This window comes from Myiozetetes cayanensis, unplaced genomic scaffold (genome assembly GCF_022539395.1).
Source record: "Myiozetetes cayanensis isolate MyiCay16 unplaced genomic scaffold, myiCay2020 scf4, whole genome shotgun sequence".
Taxonomy (NCBI): domain Eukaryota; kingdom Metazoa; phylum Chordata; class Aves; order Passeriformes; family Tyrannidae; genus Myiozetetes; species Myiozetetes cayanensis.
The window spans coordinates 32003755-32022896 of NW_026087631.1; the positions used below are offsets into that span (position 1 = coordinate 32003755).

Below are 19142 nucleotides of genomic sequence, written 5' to 3' on the forward strand. Positions count from 1 at the left end.
GTGTATTCTCTATGGAGGGTTAGTCTAGATCCATGAGCACAGTAATGAAGCAGACACTATGTTTACATTTCTACTCTTCCGTCTGGAAAGGTCCACAGATCCATAACTGGATTTCATCAGAAGCAGACAGCTATAGAAGACAATCATTTTCCCCAGTTGATAATTAAATAAATTCTGCTTACAGCACTGTTTCTGATAGGATGAGGCACTAGATGTACTACAAAAAAGGTTTAGTCATCAGCCTTGAAATGTTCCAGATGAGGTTTCCACCTTGCCAGTCCATCTGTCTTTGCAAAGTATGCACAAATCCAAAAAACACATCAATATCTTTTGTGCACATCCTAATTTCTTAAAGAGGCAGACTATTGGTGCCAGCTGCCTTGGATATTCACCACCAGATTTTGCTTCACTTCCAGACTTCTGTTCAGGTAAACAACAGAAATAAATGATAAGCTCTTTCAACGTGATTATTTTTCCACATGTAATTTAACAGCCTTTGTACATTGCTATATACCTTTGCTTAGGAGAGTCCAGTACTAAAAACAGTTCTATCTCCTGTTATTTTCCATATTTTCAGTCAATTTTATGGATGAGTGCCATGTTCATCTGAAGAACCTCTTTGTCAGCATGAAAAATGCAGCGCAAAGGCTCTGAAGGCAGCATTTTGTTCCAGTGCTTGCCCAGACAACACGAATTACAGGAGTTGGAGCTGAGAGATGCTGGTAGCTGCTGATGCTAAGGAGCCCTGAGGGGTGTGGATGAGCACACCACCAGGAATAGGAGAGATACAGAAAAGCAGTAGGTAACAAATCAAGGCAGAGGGAAAATGGAAACAAGGATATAGTAATAACTAGCAGTAACTCATCAGCTGCAAAGGGCAAAACAGAATCCAGGGAAAAGACCCAACACAACCCCCTAAAAAAACCCCAAACAAAATAAAACAAAAATCAAAGCTTTTTCTGGAAGGGACAGTATATTTGTAAGACCACACAAATAAAAGAAGGACTAGAAAAGTTTAAAAATCAAGAAACGCTATTTTGTCCTTCTTAATGACCTTTTCAAACTCCTTTCTGAACTGAAGCTTTCCTTGTAATCATTTTATGTAGAAGACTGAACCAGACTGAACCAATCTCAAAGCAGAACGAACTGTGTGACTTCTTCAGCACAGGGAAGTAAAACACAAAGCTTAAGGAAAGACAAACAACTATTCCTTTTTCTTATCATTCATTCCTTGTCATTAAAGAAAATCTAGTAACTCATGATCACTGCTCAAAGGGATAATAATCTACCAACAGTTGCAGACTACCTGAAGTCAACCAGCATACCTGGTACTACTTTAGGAGACATCTTGAAGGAATCTTATCCTTCAACCATCACAGACAAACAACTGCTATTGTCAGCTTACTGAAGTAACAGGTAGCAGGCAAACCTACTGTAACTTTCTAGCAAAGTGTATCAGTATTAAAATATTAATCAAACCATCACTTTAGGGCAGTCATATTCATGTTACACATATCAAAGCCGAGGTTGAAAGAAGCACTGCCTGGTTTTCTCCTGTTTGCTTACAGTAGTGGCAAGAATAAGAAGTACTGGCTGTAAAATTTCCTCTTTTAACTGCTAAGCTGAATTTGCTCTCTCCAGAGGCCACACTGCCACAGCAGCAATATTCACTACAAATGAAGTGTAAAAGTTATTTAGTTTATGCAGTAGCAGGGCTCTGTCAGATTGCAAGGACAATTTGTCATCCCTTTCATTGTCTACTCCTCAGGGCACCATGGACTGCACACACGGCCTGCACTGTGCTCCTAACATAACCAAATTATGAGTGTAGGAGCCCATTAAGGTCAGTTGTGAAACAAATGTTACACAGTGAAATCCAAAGCATCTCTAGACGAAGCATTTTTTCCCTGAACTTTTACTGAGCACAGTCCACCTTCACTGTTTGTAAGCTTAAACTCGTTTCCATGCCAGTCTGTCCATACGTGCTCCCTCAGACTCCTTTTAGGATGAAACTATCACTTCCATCAGAAAACTGATCAGATTTGCGCTGTTTGAATGTTAATGTGAACACATGGACACACTTCATCCAGAGGTGAAAAATGTCAGAAACTATCAAAAGCCCTTTTCTACAAGGAAGCTACAGTTTCAGAACTAAGGAGGGCAGAGAAGGAATCATATCCTCTCCCACACTCTGTGTACTAGAAAGAAACTTGCAAAGACCTTGGTTCAGTTCTGGCAAATTCCTTTGTCACTAAGAGACAAATGGAGAGAGGGTTAAGAATATTTATATATACCACAGGCTAGGGGAAAAATGCCAGCCCTCTGCTGTTTCCCACACCATGACTGTAAAGCCTCAATAAATTGTGGGGAAGGTCAGAGAGAGTTAGAATCTAACTTTTCCCCAAAGAACAGGGCAGTTCAATTCACAGGATCTCTTCCTATACTAATTAACAGTTTTCTGAAAGACTTTTTCTGTTCAAGATTTTCTTTCCCTCTCTAAAATCTCCTCTTTTCTCTGGTGTTAGAATCTCTGTTGGCTACTCCAGCACAATGCACAAAAAACTAAAAGTTTGAAGAAGGAGGAATTTCAGGTTTTGCCCAATCTGGATCACACAACACAAAAACCTGCTCATTTAATGAGGTCAATTTGCAGCTGCTGTGACAGTAAACCCAATGTATCTCTAATTTGGGCCTTAAGCTGGTCTTTACATAGATGCAAAGAGACTGCAGAAAACATGGTTTTTTCTTTTTTAATTCTTACAGATTTTTTAACATATGGCTCTGTTGTAAACTGCCTAGGTAAAATGAAAGACCACCCTCTTTTGCCTTATTTGCAAGTGACCATAAAACCCTTGAACTCTACTTGACAACACTGATTATACCCTGATGAAGGTGAAGCTCTAGAAACTGTCTGGGATTCAAAGTTCAAACTGGAGTCAAAGGATAATTCAAGTATTCTTCAGCATTATGCCTGAGACTAAGAAATATATTAACTACTAACACTAGTACTAACATTTTATTCATAAGGATTCCCTTCAAAAATTAATTTAGTCAAAACCAACATCAAGACAGAATTGCTTTTAGTAATACTGGTAAGAAGGAAGGGAAATATTGATTTTATCTATTATTATAGTAAGCAAGCAAGTAAAAAACAAACCAAAACAACCTGTGTTCACATATTTACAGATCATTATATGTATTATACAGAATATATACAGATTAGAGAATATGGAGAATATTCATATTACAATTCATCGCCTACAGACACCACTCTCAGTGAACAAACTCAAACTATGCTCATTCATTTGCAGAACAGTTACTGAACACTGGCTGCTGGAAAGCCAAAAGAACAACCTTGAAATTTAAAGCTGTATTTCCAAGCAATTTTATGCTTCTGTTGTTTGTTACTGCTTAAACATCTTAGCCTAGGGCATTATAATATAAATAAAATAAAGCAACAGTGTGTAAATTAGAGGAAAATATGAGAATTTATTTAGGTAAATGGTGCTCACGTCTAAATAAGTCACCTTTCATAGTGCTACAGTGCTTACTTACGAGATAGGACTGATACGTAACTAAAATGGACTGTCAGCTCTAATTATAGACAGTTTATGTTGAAAACTACTGGACAAGTGGTCAAGGATAGCTCTTCCAAGTGGAATCACAGAAAGCTGAGGTTGGATGGAACCTCCTGAGTCATCTTGTCCATTTCCCCATTCTCCAGCATGAATATATAAACTGTTCGCAGTTACCATGCATGTGTCATCATCACTCAGCAAGTTTCATTGCAGGCATTTATCTTCCAGAAGGGAAGAGACAAGAGGCAGAGACAAGAACCTTTGGAGCACAAAGTCAAGAACAGCTTCCCACATACGGGAGGACAGATAAGAACATAGAGCTAATTACTTGAGGTTCAGTGCAAACAATGTAGTTATTTGGGACTTTGAAGAGGATTTTAATTTGTTTCCATGCAGGTACTCAAACAGAGGGTGACAAATCAGTGTCAAGAACTGCTGTGGCCAGCAGGAAGAACAAGGTTAGAGCAATATACAGTTAATTGCCTACAGGACAGGGTCAGAAAGATAAAGTAGGACAGCATTCAAATTAACTCAACTATTTACAGAACAGGAGCAGGTTTTAGCTTATGTATACTGGAAGCACTTACAGAAAAGAAAATCAAAGCTTTGTTCTGCTTCCATGTTCCCAGGGGGAGTCGCAGGTGCTGCCAAGACCAGAAAGATCCTAGGCTGTGTTGGATCCCAGGATAGGGCTCAAAAAATGTCTATCTGGATCCTATCTCCCAGCTAATGACTTTCACATCTGCATTCAATGAGGAACTAAGAGCCTTCTACCTTACCCAAATTAAACAATCATCCATGCTGCTTTCTGTCCCATTAAAGAAAAAAAAAAATGTTATCATAGAGATTAGTGTCCTCCTGGGAGAACAATCCTATTACCTGCCCATTGCTCTTTTTTTAATTTCCTCTGCAGAGCACTGAGGGCTGACCCTGTCCAGAAGCCAAGAGGCCACAAAGCTCCCTAACAAGAAAAATGTCAACTGAGTACTCTTTTCAAAAGATGGTGAGAGAACTGATTTAAAGCATATTACTTGAAGCTAAATCTGTTTAATCCAGAGAACTGCATGTGAAAACACGAGCCTAGAAGTTTCTACAGGTCGCTGCAGCAGTCATCTGCATGGTGTACCCTCTATTTATAACCTTGGGTTATTTCTGCTGTGAATGCTTGCCCTCATAACAGATTCAAATTCAATCATCGCTACACAACTCTATCTAGTGGGGTTATCCAAATAACCCCAGGCTTTGGGGCATTTATTCAACCCCTTAATTTAGCATGAGGGGACAGTTCCTACCAACAACCAAAGCCAGATCTCAGTCTGACACCAGCAAATGTACTCCTGTAACAGCTGTGATACAGAAAAGCTTTCCGTTCTTCTTCAAAATCCTGCATAAGTTAATAACAAGCTTCTTTTTTTCTTTTTTTCTTTAATAATTACAATTTTCAAAGATAAACTCGGTTGGTTTTTTTACCCTTCTTACAGAAGCATGAAGATTCTCCTACAGAAGTTTGAAGATTACACTGACCGGAAGTTATATATCTCTTGCTTCTCCCTTTCTGGCTCATAGGTCTGTTTGTAATCCATTATTGAAATTAAATTTTAAAAAAACCAAAACAAACAACAACAACAATAACAAACCAAAACCAACAATAACAACCAAACCAACCAACCAAACAAACAAATACACACAAAAAAACCCACCACAAACCATCACAACTTCTAGAAAGGACTTGCATTTAAAAAAATTACACATCTTAAAGAAAAAGAATCTGAATAGTCATAATCAAATTGGGAGCTAACAAAACATTGGCAAATTACTTGGAGTAATCACGTTCAATCTAAAAACAAGCCATATATGTGAAGTGAGCAATAGGCAACTAACAACTAAGATCAACTAAGTAAAACAATATGTCAGGCAACCTAGGAATTTAAGTGAAAGTAGCCACCTAAGTTTTGCCCGATTAGATATAGCTATTTTTTCCATTGATGTCACATTCCATACTTTTCATAATGAGTAGATTAAATTAAAAACTATTCCTAACGGGGCACTGAATTATTTCAGGTTATAAGACTATGCATTTCAATAGTTTATTGGCTTTCATGCCTCGACTAATCCCTTCTAAATGCATTTTCAGATAATAATACTATGACTTAGCTGCTTCTCAAGAAAACAGGCAGAGATGAGAAGACTCAAAAATCAGAGAAGGCCCAATGAAGATCCTGTTGTAGAGGGTTGGTCAGCAGCAGAAAAACCTACACAACTCATACTTTTTCTCACTATGGAAATAGTCTATCCGGAGACAACGAGGAATGACTGGAGAAAAATTCTTCATAATATTGTTCCTAACTTGAGAAATTCAGCCCATACCATCTCTAAGTACCAATGGACAATAGCAGGGATGACAAGATACATTTGCTTCTAAAAGCTGCAACACTTCCAGTCCCATCTTGCACTACTGAATAACTTCCTCATTCAATTCTTATGTGGGATTTCCAAAATTTAAAGCTCAGATCTGAAAATTCAAAACTGCATTTTTCACTTTTGCTTCTTAGCCAGAAACTCGCTATGACTAATACCAGCAAAATATAATATATGAGATAACGGAAGCGCTCTTTTAATTTGCTTTTGCGTCACTGGAACTTTGGGGATATAAATGATTGCTCAACAATTACGTTGATTCTTGTTTCCATTGCTGACAGTTTTCTTTTAAATCATACAGTGAATGATTCTTTGCCATTATGAAAAATCTTATAGAATGGGAGATGAAAATAACTCTTTTGTGATAAAATTTTTCAACAGCAGAAAAAAACCCTGCAAACTTTTAAAAAGACAATTTCTTCAACTTATTCAAGTTTTCGCAGTGGCGTACATAGAAACCAATTAGTTTTAATCTCCATTCAGTTTTATAGAATGCTTCCACAAGAGCTCTTAACTCAAAGCTAAGGCTCCAGTAAAGACAGTGGGAATATGATGAGAACTCTGCTAATATTATCCTCACAGAGATAGCAGAATTGCAATTTTCATGTGTTTTTGATAAAAAGCGTTACGGACACAATGTTCAAAACTATCTAAAAATTGTTCTTTGGGTTTGCATTAGCCATGGCTGCCTCAGAGCAAATTTCCTTACACAGCCACTGAAGTACAGAGAGCAGAATTCAGTCTAGAGGGGCAGCAGTACAAAGAAAAGTAGCAGTTACAACTCTGGAAAGCAAAGGGAAAATATTAAAAACTAATTTTGATTAATCAGTAGGACTGAACTCCTGCATTAAACACTAATACTTTTAATTACAGATATCTGAAGAACTGTAACTTAGAAATATCTCTACCCTTCTTTTAAATACCTGGTAGAAAGAAAATGACCTTTCTTAAGAACTGCTGAAGTTATATTGATTATTTATCTGGCAAGGCCCACTCATGATGTGGGGTTTCTCGCTAGCTTTGACCCACACACACTAACGTGTGTGCAAACATCATGAATTCTTCCAATTGCAACTACTTTTGTCACATATTTTCTATAATCTCCTGCTGTTTCCCACCCACACAAGCTGCAAAATAAAACTGCTTTCCCATCAAACTTTACAGGGCCATCTTACCAGGTACAGAAATGGAGACTTGTTCATAGAGGCAGAAGTCATCTTCAAGAAAATACACATAATTTCTAACAAACCCTCTTAGGAAGCAGCATTTTAAAACTGTTTGCGTAATATATTTAATGACTGGAGGTTGTAAAATATATGGAGTTATGCTTAAAATTAACAGAGATATCTTATGCTGATAGCTTCAGTGTTGGGGACCAAATATTAATTTACCAAATAACAGAAGAACACTACAGATGAGCCAAAAGACTTACAGATATTCATGCATATTACCACATGGTAATATTAGGAGCAGATTTGTTCATAATCTTCAATTTAATGGAAATACCGAATTTAAAGACTGAAAAACTCTTTTGCTTTCACTTCTTTCAAGTATGCTTTGTTTTCTTTGTCATTTCATACTGGTTACTAACTTTTTGGCTATAATCTCTTTTATACATAGCCTCCCTCATGCTTTCTGTGTTATTTGAGATCTCATGGTGTCAAGCCCTGAGTTTCACCAGCAGGAATAAATCTAATACTGTTAATCTGTTGTATAAGCAAATCAAACTGAGTGACAACTACAAGAGAAGGCTGGTTGTTAGGAAACAAGGATGTTAGTTATCAGCACTTCTCAGAAAAAACAAACAAACAAACAAACAAACAAAAAACAAAACCATAAAAAATGCACTGCTGGATGGAAATTTGCAACAACATCCATGTATCAAATAACATTTACAGAACTGTAGCCTGTTTTTAGAAAATCAGCTTATAAGAATCTGGCTGGCAGCAGCGAAACAACAATAACAGAGTGAAATAACTGGAGAAAAGGGGCAGCAAAAGAGCAACTTATATGTCCTAGGACAGAAAAACGCTTCAATCCAGCTTACAGCTTTGTCCAGTCACACTGTCCCAGGTGCAAAGACCACAGCAACTTCTGTGTCTGTGCAGGAAAACCCTCTCCAAACACTTTGAAAATTCCTTGCAGCTGTAAGTTGGTCTACATAGACACATCCATACCTGCTTATTGCTTTGGTGCTGCTGGAACCTGGAAAAACTCCAATCTGAGGGTCACTACAGGACACCATGGCAGAGAGGATGCCAAAGGAGGGTACTTTTATGCAAATTTTTGCAGATAAAGCATAACGTCCATCTACCTAATTCTTCCAGCCAGGCCTTAGCTGTATGACTGGTTTCTGGCATATGAGTTAATATGAGGTAAAGACTTTAATGCAGCCTGGAGTAGAGACAGAACAATTTCTTCCCTATTTGCTAAGAAACCCTTAAATGTACCCAAAGGACCTGGGTACATTAGATGGGGCTGGGCTGCATACTAGCACAGGTATACAGATCCTGAAATAGAGCAGGCTTCTCTCTGCAGCTGTGAGCAAGGGGAAAGCAAGCAGACACCTGTCTGTACCCAAAGAGGTACCCAAGGAGGCAGCTGTATCTACCCCATCTTACAGGTACACTGTGCTTCCACATCTCCTTAAACAAGATGTGGTTTTCACTCAGCTCTAAATAATGTCACTGTTAAAAGGGAAAAAATAAGAATAGGAAAGTACAGCTGTCACTTAAAGTGCTATGGTCTCAGGGGCTAGAAATTTCTGATACTCAGTGAACAAAATGGACTAAACCTGCCCCATTTAAGTCAAACTAAATCAGTGTTAGGACTACATTCCCTTTAACCCTGGTACTCGGTTCTTGTTCCCTCCCTTTCATTGGTAACTTATACTGATCCAGCTTTGGGTACTGAATTATCTCCAAATTAGTCCTACTTGAAGTGTCCTGGAGCAGGAGGGTGTGTGAAGGTTCCCTTGGCTCACAGGGACATGAGACAAACTCAGAGTGTGGGGCCTAAGTTTGGCATACCCAGCCAGCTGTTCAAATCCCCACAAAGTTTTAGGACTGGCTCCGTCACAGCAAAACCAGGGAGGTTGTGGAAAACAGATTAAGAGCCAGCTCTAGGCTGCTCTCATGAGAAAAGTCTCTTCCACCAGTTTCTCCATCAGCTGTGTATTTTTCCCTACAACAAGGGAAGACATTCCCCATGTAGGAAGCTCAGGTAGCTCAGAAAGGTAACCCCTTTGCCACCCCTAGAAGCCCAAGTCTCTTGAGATGCAAAAAGGACATCAGGCAGTCTGTGATGCTTAGCCAAATTGTTTCATTCCTGTTTCATGGCTTACAAGTACAAATGTTTTGGACTTTGAAAAACTCTGTATGACTAAATAGTCCCAGGCCCAACTTGTTTGTTCTTCACATAAAAGGCATTGCTAAGAAGGGGACACAATTCAAAATAAATTGTAAATGAGAAGAAATAAAAAGCAAACACACTAACACATGGAACGTGGAATTTTATATCCTTTATTAATCTCCTTGACAGAATCAAAGAAATATCTCTGTGATTACTGCAGTAGTCCAAGCATGGGGGCAAACACAGAAGGGTGATTGAAATCCCTGTCCTCTTTAGAGTGCTCAAGCTGACAATAAGCAGAGGAAAACATAAAAGCAGAATGATGAGGTTGGCAAATATACAAATATCCTCTTCTACATTTTAGAAGGGGAAGGATATCAAGGGATGAAAAAGATGTGAGGTAAATATTAGCAAAATGGTATGAAACTGGGGAAATGCAAAAGCTCGAGGCAGAAAAAGGAAGTATGGAAGGATGTTAAAGTGCCAAGATGTAGACATACTCCAGTTCAGAAACAGACATGTTGGAGGTAGATTTAACACATGGTTTTATTACAGTTAAAAGTTGTGAGAATCCACAAGGCCTTCTAAAACTATTTTGAATTAATGGGTATCACACAAAAAACTGATTTTTTCAACATGAAGTTCACCCATAAAATACCATATCATTATACTGGGGAAAATTTAGTGAGGGATTTCATCTCTTCTCTTAATACAAATCATTTGAATTTAGTTTACGGGATCCATCAAACTGTGAGTACCTCTGAGATCCCCGTGTCACACGGGAGATATAACCAGCTCAGGAGCCCTAATGAAAAGAGACACTTAGGGTACTCAAGAGAGAAAGGAGCCTGTTGCGCTGAGGTGGGTTCATGGTGGGATTAATGCTGACCCCAAACACAAAGCTTGGAAACTAAACATTTCACCTTAGAAATGCCAAACCAGAATGTTCTGATACTTTTGGGGGGCCGGGGGGGAATACTTTTTAGTTTTCCACAAAACACTTTAGTTTCAGGATGAAAGCAAGTACCAAGACAGAAGAATTTTTAATACACAAGAATACTCTCTTTGAGACTTTACCCAGAAGAACTGTGGCCAAGCCATGCTTGGTTTCAGGAATAAACCACTTCTCCCCCTCTCCCTCACTCCTCCTTCCTCAAAACCACAACAACTTTGACTGTCATCAGGACAGGGAGGATTTTATATTAAATGATTGCCCTCAACCACTCAGCTGAATTAAGTCAAAAGGACTGCTGGTAGGCTTAAAATAGGAATGTGTTTAAGAGCTTTGCTGACTTTGTTGCCACAGTGGAAAAAAAGGAAGTTGGAGATGCATCCCTCTGGAATCTCCAAGACACAAAATGTAACTACAGTTATTAATTAATTCTGGTCTACATTGCATAACTGTGAGCAAAGTGAGAGACATTAGCTCTTTTCCCCTTCCTGTTGCTTTTTATTCATGTGAAAACAGGTTTAGTAATCACAGGACAAAAAAATTCAAGACTGTGTGCTGTTTGAAAAGGTGTATTATAGGAAGGGCACTCAAAAATATTTACAGCAGAGCACTGAGTGGACTGACACAGCAAGGATGACACAGAAGTAAGGCAAGAATTCCTTGATAAGTGTTCTACTTCCTGTTATCACTTCAACAATTTGGAGTACTTTGAATTTGTGACAAGCCTTCCAGCACTAATAATTTTCCTCCCTTTAGGACTGTATCTAAGCAGCAGGAAGCATTTCTTCCTGCCAGTTTCCACAGGGAAAGGAAGACTACCTTCCTCAGCAGTGGAAATCTGCTGTGCCTACTTTTTTTATGCACTCACATACTTCTCATTGGTCTATAATCCATGTTCTAGTTTAAAGGAAGGATGCCCACAATGACCCTTCCAGGCCTGCTCTTCCTAGCTGGAGTCATCTCTAGGGTAATATGTCATTTGGTTAACGATGGTGTGAGGATGAATCCATTCAGAAGGTTGTCAAAAACAGTCCCTCTAAAATTTGCATCAAGAGAGCCTGGAGAATTGCAAAGAGCACACTATGCAGACACCGGCTGTATTTTAAAATGTAGATTAAGTTTCTAATGCTACACACATTTCTGAAACAGTTTGTATTTATTGCAGAGGAGAAGATCCTACACAAATTCAGGAAGATGTTGGAACAGAGAGAGAAGACAAGGGTAAACTATCCTTTTATAGATACGCCACATCTTTCAGTGGCAGCATGCCAGGTTTCTTCTCTTCCCTGCTGTTTTTGTTTTCTTTTTCTCCCTTACCTTCCTTTCTGATGCTCTCCAAAGCGAACACGCAGGTTGTGAACATACCCATACATACATCCAGTATCCGGGGAGTCAACTGAGGCATCAGAAACAGTGTAGGCACACGAATACAAAGATAACACCACATGTGAAGACTACAGTTAAAAAAGCACAGCCAGTGTAACAGAACCTAACTATTGCTTGACAGGAAATTCAGGAAAGCAGAGAAAAAAACAGTAGAAACCAAGGTATCATTTTTGCACCACAGCCCAGAGACAACAAAGAACTTTGAAATGGTAAATCCAAAGTGATTCAGAGGGAGCCCCAACAGTGTTTCACCCTCATGCAAAGAGGAGATGGCTCTTCCAGTACAAATGCCAGAAGAATGACATGTAAAGAGTTCCTGACTATCCTGATGTATTTTAATAAGCATCATATGCAAAATCATATTTTGATAGCTCAAAATAGCTCTCAGCCCAATTACAGACGCTTAAAGTAGTAGATATTACCCACCCTTTTAGAGCTCAAGTCTGTGAGCCACTAGGCAGTTTGAAACATGCTTGAACTCCTGTCAGGGATGGATCCTGTTACAGATATGCAACTGAAGAGCTCACGGAAGTTGTGGGCTTGATACAGAATTTACTTGTAAAATCCTCTGGCCTATAATAAGCACAAGATCAGAACAGACAAAAAGTATCTTTTCTGACTTGGAAATCTGGAAGCCACTGATCCGTGTGGTCCCAGAGGAGCCTGGTACCTGAGTGAGCCTGTCACCACTGCACACAAAGTATTCCATCATCTGGAATTTCCAAAACACACCCTGAGATACCTTCACAATAACAATTAATGCAGAAAGACAAGTTGTAACTTCACTGCTTCATCAGCCTAACGAGTAGCAGCAGACTAAGCTATTAGCAATTAATTAAAGGTCAAAATAAGTAATCTCAAATAAATAAATATCCTCTGCTCTCACAATTATCATGACTTGAAAGTAGCTAGGTTACTCTGAGGAGTTAAGACACTATCTGTATATTCCCTGCATTCTCCATCATCAGACCAAAGGGAGTGCAACACAGGGTTAAATCTAAGTTTAAAGAAATTGTCTGCATTTAAAGTTAAACTCCTCTGGCATGTATGAGTACAATAACTAAGTAATTTCATAATTCCTTATATTTGCAAAATGATCCCTGGCAATTAAAAGGGGGGAAATAAAAAACAGGCAACAAGATATGGAATTCTAAGACTGAATCCTAAAAATGGTTAGGATTTGTATAATCTCTGTAACAGAAAGAAACTGTCTTCTCCCCCTGCTCCAAAGTCCTGAAGGTAATTATGACTGAAAGAGCCTTCAACTATGTCACTTCAAGCTGGACATTATTACTCTTCACAGGTTAAAAAAAAACCTCAGCCATACTACTGGAAAATGATGATGATGATAATAATAACAAGAATAAAAAAAAAAAAAATACAGCAGTTTATTCCTTAACAGAAAGCACAAGACCCCCCCTTAGCCAGGCATTTCCATTTGCATGTGTCCCATTGCACTTACTTCCTCCACCCGGACCTTCTGCTGTCCTTCCAAAACACGAACGAAACAGCCAAACAGAAAAACAAGGAGCCACGAGCAGAAGCCGCCAAACCCCGACCGACCGACGCACCGTGCCTTCGGTTTGGCTGCTGCCACAGGACCCTGCTGCCATCAGCGCCTCCTCCTCCGCTTTCTTCTCCTCTTTCTCCTCCGCCTCCTTCTCCTCCTCCTCGTCTTCCCCCGGCGGTATCCACGGAGCAGAAGCGACACAAAGGAGCGGCCGGGTAGCGACAGCTCTCTCTAAATCGTGGTGATAACGAGAACACTGCCCGAATCAAGTCTAAATTAAAACAAAAACAAAAAAGCAAAAACAAAAACTCCCCAAACAACAAAAAAACAAACAAAAAAACCCAAACCAAAACTAAAAAAAAAAATCCTCCAACATCCCACCCCCCAAAAAAAAAACAAACTATGTTTTTCTCATCACGAAGAAGTAAAAACCTTAAAATAGCTGTTTCTCGATAGCCTGAGAGAAAAGGCTTTTCTGGGAGCCTGCTGCACCTCTGGCCCCGTGGAGCTCATGTTGATGCCAGTGAAAACATCCAGGTTACTGAGACTCAGTTAAAGCTGGATCTAAAATGACAGCTTTGAGTTCCAAAGATAGCAAGGAATAACCTACAGGAATCCTGAAGGCAAAATATTTTTCTTTGCTTAACTATAGCTCTCCATTTCACTGCCTTTCTCATTCAGATTTGCTTGTTTTGTTCAGAAATAAAGGAATGTTGCAGGGCTGAGAGAACATCTTGTAAAACTGCTGTGTTCCCTTAATACAAGTGCACGTTAAATCACAAAGATGCTGAAATTTTACTAGAAGCTAAATCACAGGGGAAGGAGAAGTTACTCGCTTTCTCCTTAGTGGAACAAAAAAGCACCACCTATATTTGCACTCCCAGCGACACAGGTGCTCTCCCAGGCAGAAATGGAAGCAGCATACAGGTGCCACCTGTGTATTAAGAAAAGGGGAGAGCCCAAGCTGGTTGTTGGAGTCACTCAGAATAGCTTTGCAGGAGGCACGTGAGGTAAATTGAGCAGAAATATGGATGTTCCCTGTAATGGGAGTATTAAAGAGGTCACTTGCATCCCAGCCTTGCCAATAGACCTTCAGTGAGAGCTCCTGGCATCTTGGAGACCTTTTTGCAATGGATGTCTCACCTCCTAGAGTAGAAGCTTAAATCTGCGTCTAGAACCACATGCACATCAGACCTGTGTGCCTAAATGTGGTTTCAGACCACGTCTTTTTTTTTTCTCTCTCTCTTCAAGAATCTGAATCTTGCAGTGATGCTTTTAAAGCATTTTTCTCCAACTTACACTGAGATATTATTTTTGAGATACAAAATTAATGAACCTGGTTACCAGTGAATTGATGTCTTCTATTCCACAAACTTTCTTCCACAGCAGCAATGACAGCAATGGTATATTTGTTGTGATATGCCTTCTGGATAAGAGATGTTAAATGTCACAGTCAGCACAGAGCTACCTCTCTGCTGTTTGCTTGGGAGCTGCCACCTGGTCAAAATGCTTGAGGGCTTGATTCAGCATGGTTTTCTGCACTGGGGGACATGGATGGAGAGACTTCTGTCACCTTCCTGGAAGCAAATCTTCAGGGAACATTCAGAGTGTCATAACTGGGAAAAAAATACAAACTCCAAAACCCAAACCAAAACCAACCAAACAAAAAAACTCCAAAGCACTGCCCCCATCCCCCCACCAAAAAAAGGAGAAAAAAAAAAGGAAAGAAAAAAAATCATCCCCTCAAAAGACACCCCCCAAACAAACAAAAAAACCCACCAAAAAAACAAACCCACAGGAACAAACCCAGTAATCCAAGTCACAAGTTGTCCTTTTGTCTCAGGAAAACTGATTGGTTGTAGTTGTGTCTCATTGCAGTTAGATTTGAGTTTTGCCTCACAAGGACTCAGGTTTGGGTATACAAGGTAAAACAGCCTCACAAGAATGAAGTGAAACTTCTTGCCAGCAGGACACAATAGAAAAAAAAAAAAAAAGAAAAGGTATGTTATTGGTAGAGTACAAGGCAAAGCTGTTTGGAAAGTGCTGAAGAGAAGAAAAACTGAGATATGCTCTTGTAAAAACTTGCACGAGGGACTTTGTTTACTTCCACGTGTAGCTAATCCAGATGGCAACGTGATTAAAGCTGCATCTGAGATTATGTATCACAGGCCAGTTTGGACAGGAAGACACTGTGCTAGGAGTTCTATGCTTAAAGAAATGAGACAGTCTCTTCTGTATACTCTGTATGATTTAAAGACACAAATAATGAGTCAGAGAAGTAGAACAGGTAGAAGACAGAACAGTATGTCTGTGCCTTTTAATTTCCCCAAAACAGAAAATAAATTCATCTTGCATTAAAGCTCTTTTTACATTAAAGGGATAGTGCATTATGGACTTTTGCACTCCTGCCAATACTCACTGTCAAAAGAGTAAATTGCCAGTTTTCATGAAGTTGCATATTGCTCCATAAATATATATTCAGCAGGGGCATATGCCTTCTCTTTTTAATATATGTGTATATATACTTTAACACATTTGATTAGAGAGATGCATGTGCTGGGAGATGGCTGCATTTATTATATTCAAAAAGAAGAAATAAAAACATTCAAATTTATGTAAGATGCATTCTTTCTTGTTTTTTTGGAAAATGAAGATGGCAGACCACTAAGTCACACAGTCTCCCCATGTGTCAAAGAAATGGAAAGTAATTAACTATTTGATGATAAGTTCTAGACCCACTGAGGTTAATAAATTATTTTGGGTACAGAGTCACAAATTCACATTACTACTTTTAGGATTGATAACGGCAGGGAAACAGAAGATGATGCTGAAAGGCTTCTCTGTGTGATCTGCTGCTTAGAAGATGTGAACACTTAGTGTTCTCATGTGAAGGTAGTAACTGAATGCCTTATTCCACTGGCAGGGCAGATGGCTTTGGAAGAGAGGGTGGCCTTTTGGAGTTTTTACTTCAGTGTTTTGTATTGTCTGAGAAGATAAAAGAGAAGGGAATAATAACTCCAGCAATCTGGACACGACTTAGTTTCACAATGAGAAACCTGCAGTGGCACCTACGGTCCAAAATGGACTGTCACACCTTTTCTCCTCACCTTGTTCTTCAGTTGCTTTTATCTATAAACAATTTATAGCACAGCTCCTTCTCTGAACTGTGTCATCAGCACTTCATATCCATGTGTTTTCACCTCCTATCCCTGTGTCCAAATTGATGAGAAAAGGGCATTTTACCACCTTCACCCTGGGGTCCAGGCCTGTTCCTTACACATGGGTTTACTTTTACTACTTGTGTTGACAAGGAAAATAAGATTGAGGAATGTACAGTGCTGGGTTTTGTTTGACTGCACACCAGACGAAGGGTTGGAAGAAGCAGCCATCCCTTCTCTGTATATGTTAGCACCTACAGGCACACAACTAATGGAAAACCTTCATTTCTCTGCTAAAGGTCACACCATAGACAAAAGCTATTATGGTAATCATATTACAAAATAAAGGAGGAAGAATATCTGGCACTGGCTACAGAAGAAAATCTCCACAGTCTGAGAGAATAAGGAAAATGGGATTCATCATCTCCTAAAATGATTAAGAAGTTTGCTTTTAGCTCCAATTTTTTTCTTACCAGGCCTTATTAAAAATAAAACAAAGGTAAGTCCACATGACCCCTGTCCTCCATGTCTTTGAGATAAAGCTGCTGTATTTTTGAAGAGCACTTAGCTATGATTGACATGAGCTCTATGTAGCTCTCTTACTACAAAACCTCAGTAACGAAAAACCTAGGCCCTCTGAAGCCCAAGAAAAGCAAGTAGTGCTTGCTTACAGAGGTCATTTGGACCTATTATTTAGCAGTAACTTGTGGTACAGTTAGAAGTTTGGCTGTAACATTAAGAACTGCAGAAACATTTTGTCTCTAGAGCCCTGCTAATGGTGATGAAAAGCACCATGGATGGATGATTTGGCTGAACTTGCCTGAAGTTCTCTGCTATAAGAATGGCACAGGTCTCCCTCCTGGGAAATCTTGGATAGTTTCAGGCCCTGAGTGGACTCAAGCTGATAAAACTGGAAGAAAGTTTTCATTTCTTACTCTCCACTGCCCAGAAATTTTTTATCTTGTGGAATACATCAGAATTGGATTGTAAATTATCAAATGCTAAAGACACTGTAGGATGGGACCCTAAAGGAACAGCTCATTTTCACCATAGATGGCTTCTTATTAAACCATTCTCCAAAACTCAAAGAGTCCATAACGAATTCTACTGTATTTTAGTTTGCTGTGCCAGCTGGGCATTGTGTCTGGATTCTTCCCTCTGTGAAGAATTTTTAAATTCCCAGTGATGAGAGAAGACTGAATATCACAACAATAGGAAGAACAGACATGTAGCATGTAGGGATTAGTTTCCATGTCAGAGAATCTATTAAGCAGATCAGAAATACCTGCAACTTTCTCCAGTGCTTATTACAGAGTATTATACTTACTTGACTTTTCCTCAATCTATCATTCTCCTCCTCCTGAAAATATATATTTAACTTAGGCATTCTGTCTACTTCACATCCCTGCATAGCCAATGATGTCTAAAGTAACTGTTGTAACCCTTGATAAAATGGCACTTGAGACAAGATAGATGGATGTGTAGTTTTGTTGCAGAAAGAACTGAAATGTGGCTCTTTTCTGACAAAGCTTCCTGTAGTAGATAATATAAAGTGCAACATATATTCACCTCACTAGAAGAAAAATAAAATGTATCAAAAAAACAGCTGTATCAAAAGTGTGGTGATTGTTCTATAGATATGACTGACTCAGTGAGTGCATGGTCTTTAATCAAGTGTCCTTTTAACTTAAATTCCCTCTTCTTCATTTCAAATGAGAACTTGGGATAGACTCCTCGACTTCTTCAAGGAAGCCTCTTAGAGACCTACAGCTTACATGTGCTAACCAGCCTGAAACATTGGTGGACTTATCCTGGCTGGATCCTACAAGCCCACCAAAGCCACTCTGAGCTCCCCCACCAGCTGGACAGGGGAGAAAACATACAACTAAAGGCTTGTGGGTTGAGATGAGGACACAGAAAGATCACTCACCAATTCCTGTCACCAGCAAAACAGACCTGACTTAGGGAAATTAGTTTATTACCAATCGAATCAGAGTAGGGTAATGAGAAAAAAAAAATCTGAAAAGCACCTTCCTCCCACTCCTCCCATGTTCCCAGACTTAACATTACTCCCAACTTTCTCAGTGGTGCAGGGAGACAGAGAATGGGGATTGTGGCCATTTTGTCACATATTGTCTCTGTTGCTCTTTCGTCCTCAGACTCTTCCCCTGCTCCAGTGTGGGGTCCCACCCATGGGAGACACTCCTCCACCAACTTCTTCAGAGTGAGTCCTTCCCACAGGCTGCAACTCTTCACAAACTATTCCAGCACTGGTCCCTTTCCACAGGGTGCAGTCCTTCAGGAACAGACTGCTCCAGTGTGGGTCCCCCACAATGTCACAGGTCCTGCCAGGAAACCTGCTCCAGTACAGGCTTCTCACAAGGTCACAAACTCCTTCAGATGCATTCACCTCCTCTAGTGTGGGGTCCTCCACTGGCTGCAGGTGGATGTGTCAGCTTCCATGGGCTGCAGGGGCACAGCTGCCTCACCGTGAGCTGCACCACAGGTTGCAGGGGAACCTCAGCTCTGGCACCTGGAGCACCTCCTACCCCTCCTTCTGCTGACCAGGAGGTCTGCAGAGTTGTTCCTCTCACATGTTCTCAACCCTTCTTTGGCTGCAGTGCCATTGTGCAGGTTTTTGTCCCTTCTTAAATATGTTATCCCAGAGGTGTCACCACCATCTCTGATGGGCTCAGCCTTGGCCGGCAGCAGGTCTGTCCTGGAGCTGGCTGGCATTAGGTCTGCTAGATATGAGGGAAGCTTCTGTCAGCTTCTGACAGAAACCACCC

General features: G+C 39.8%; 1 protein-coding gene across 1 annotated transcript in view; it reads right to left on the reverse strand.

Annotated features, from left to right (window-relative positions):
- The window catches only part of MARCHF3 (membrane associated ring-CH-type finger 3), a 69802-nt gene extending 50713 nt beyond the window's left edge, over positions 1-19089 (reverse strand). The window contains exons 1-2 of the mRNA XM_050329806.1: positions 18903-19089; positions 13148-13466 (exon numbers count right to left, since the gene is read on the reverse strand). Coding sequence (XP_050185763.1) covers positions 13148-13466; positions 18903-19089 — 506 coding nt within the window. The remainder of the gene's footprint in view (positions 1-13147; positions 13467-18902) is intronic.
- Between the last annotated feature and the right edge of the window lie 53 nt (positions 19090-19142).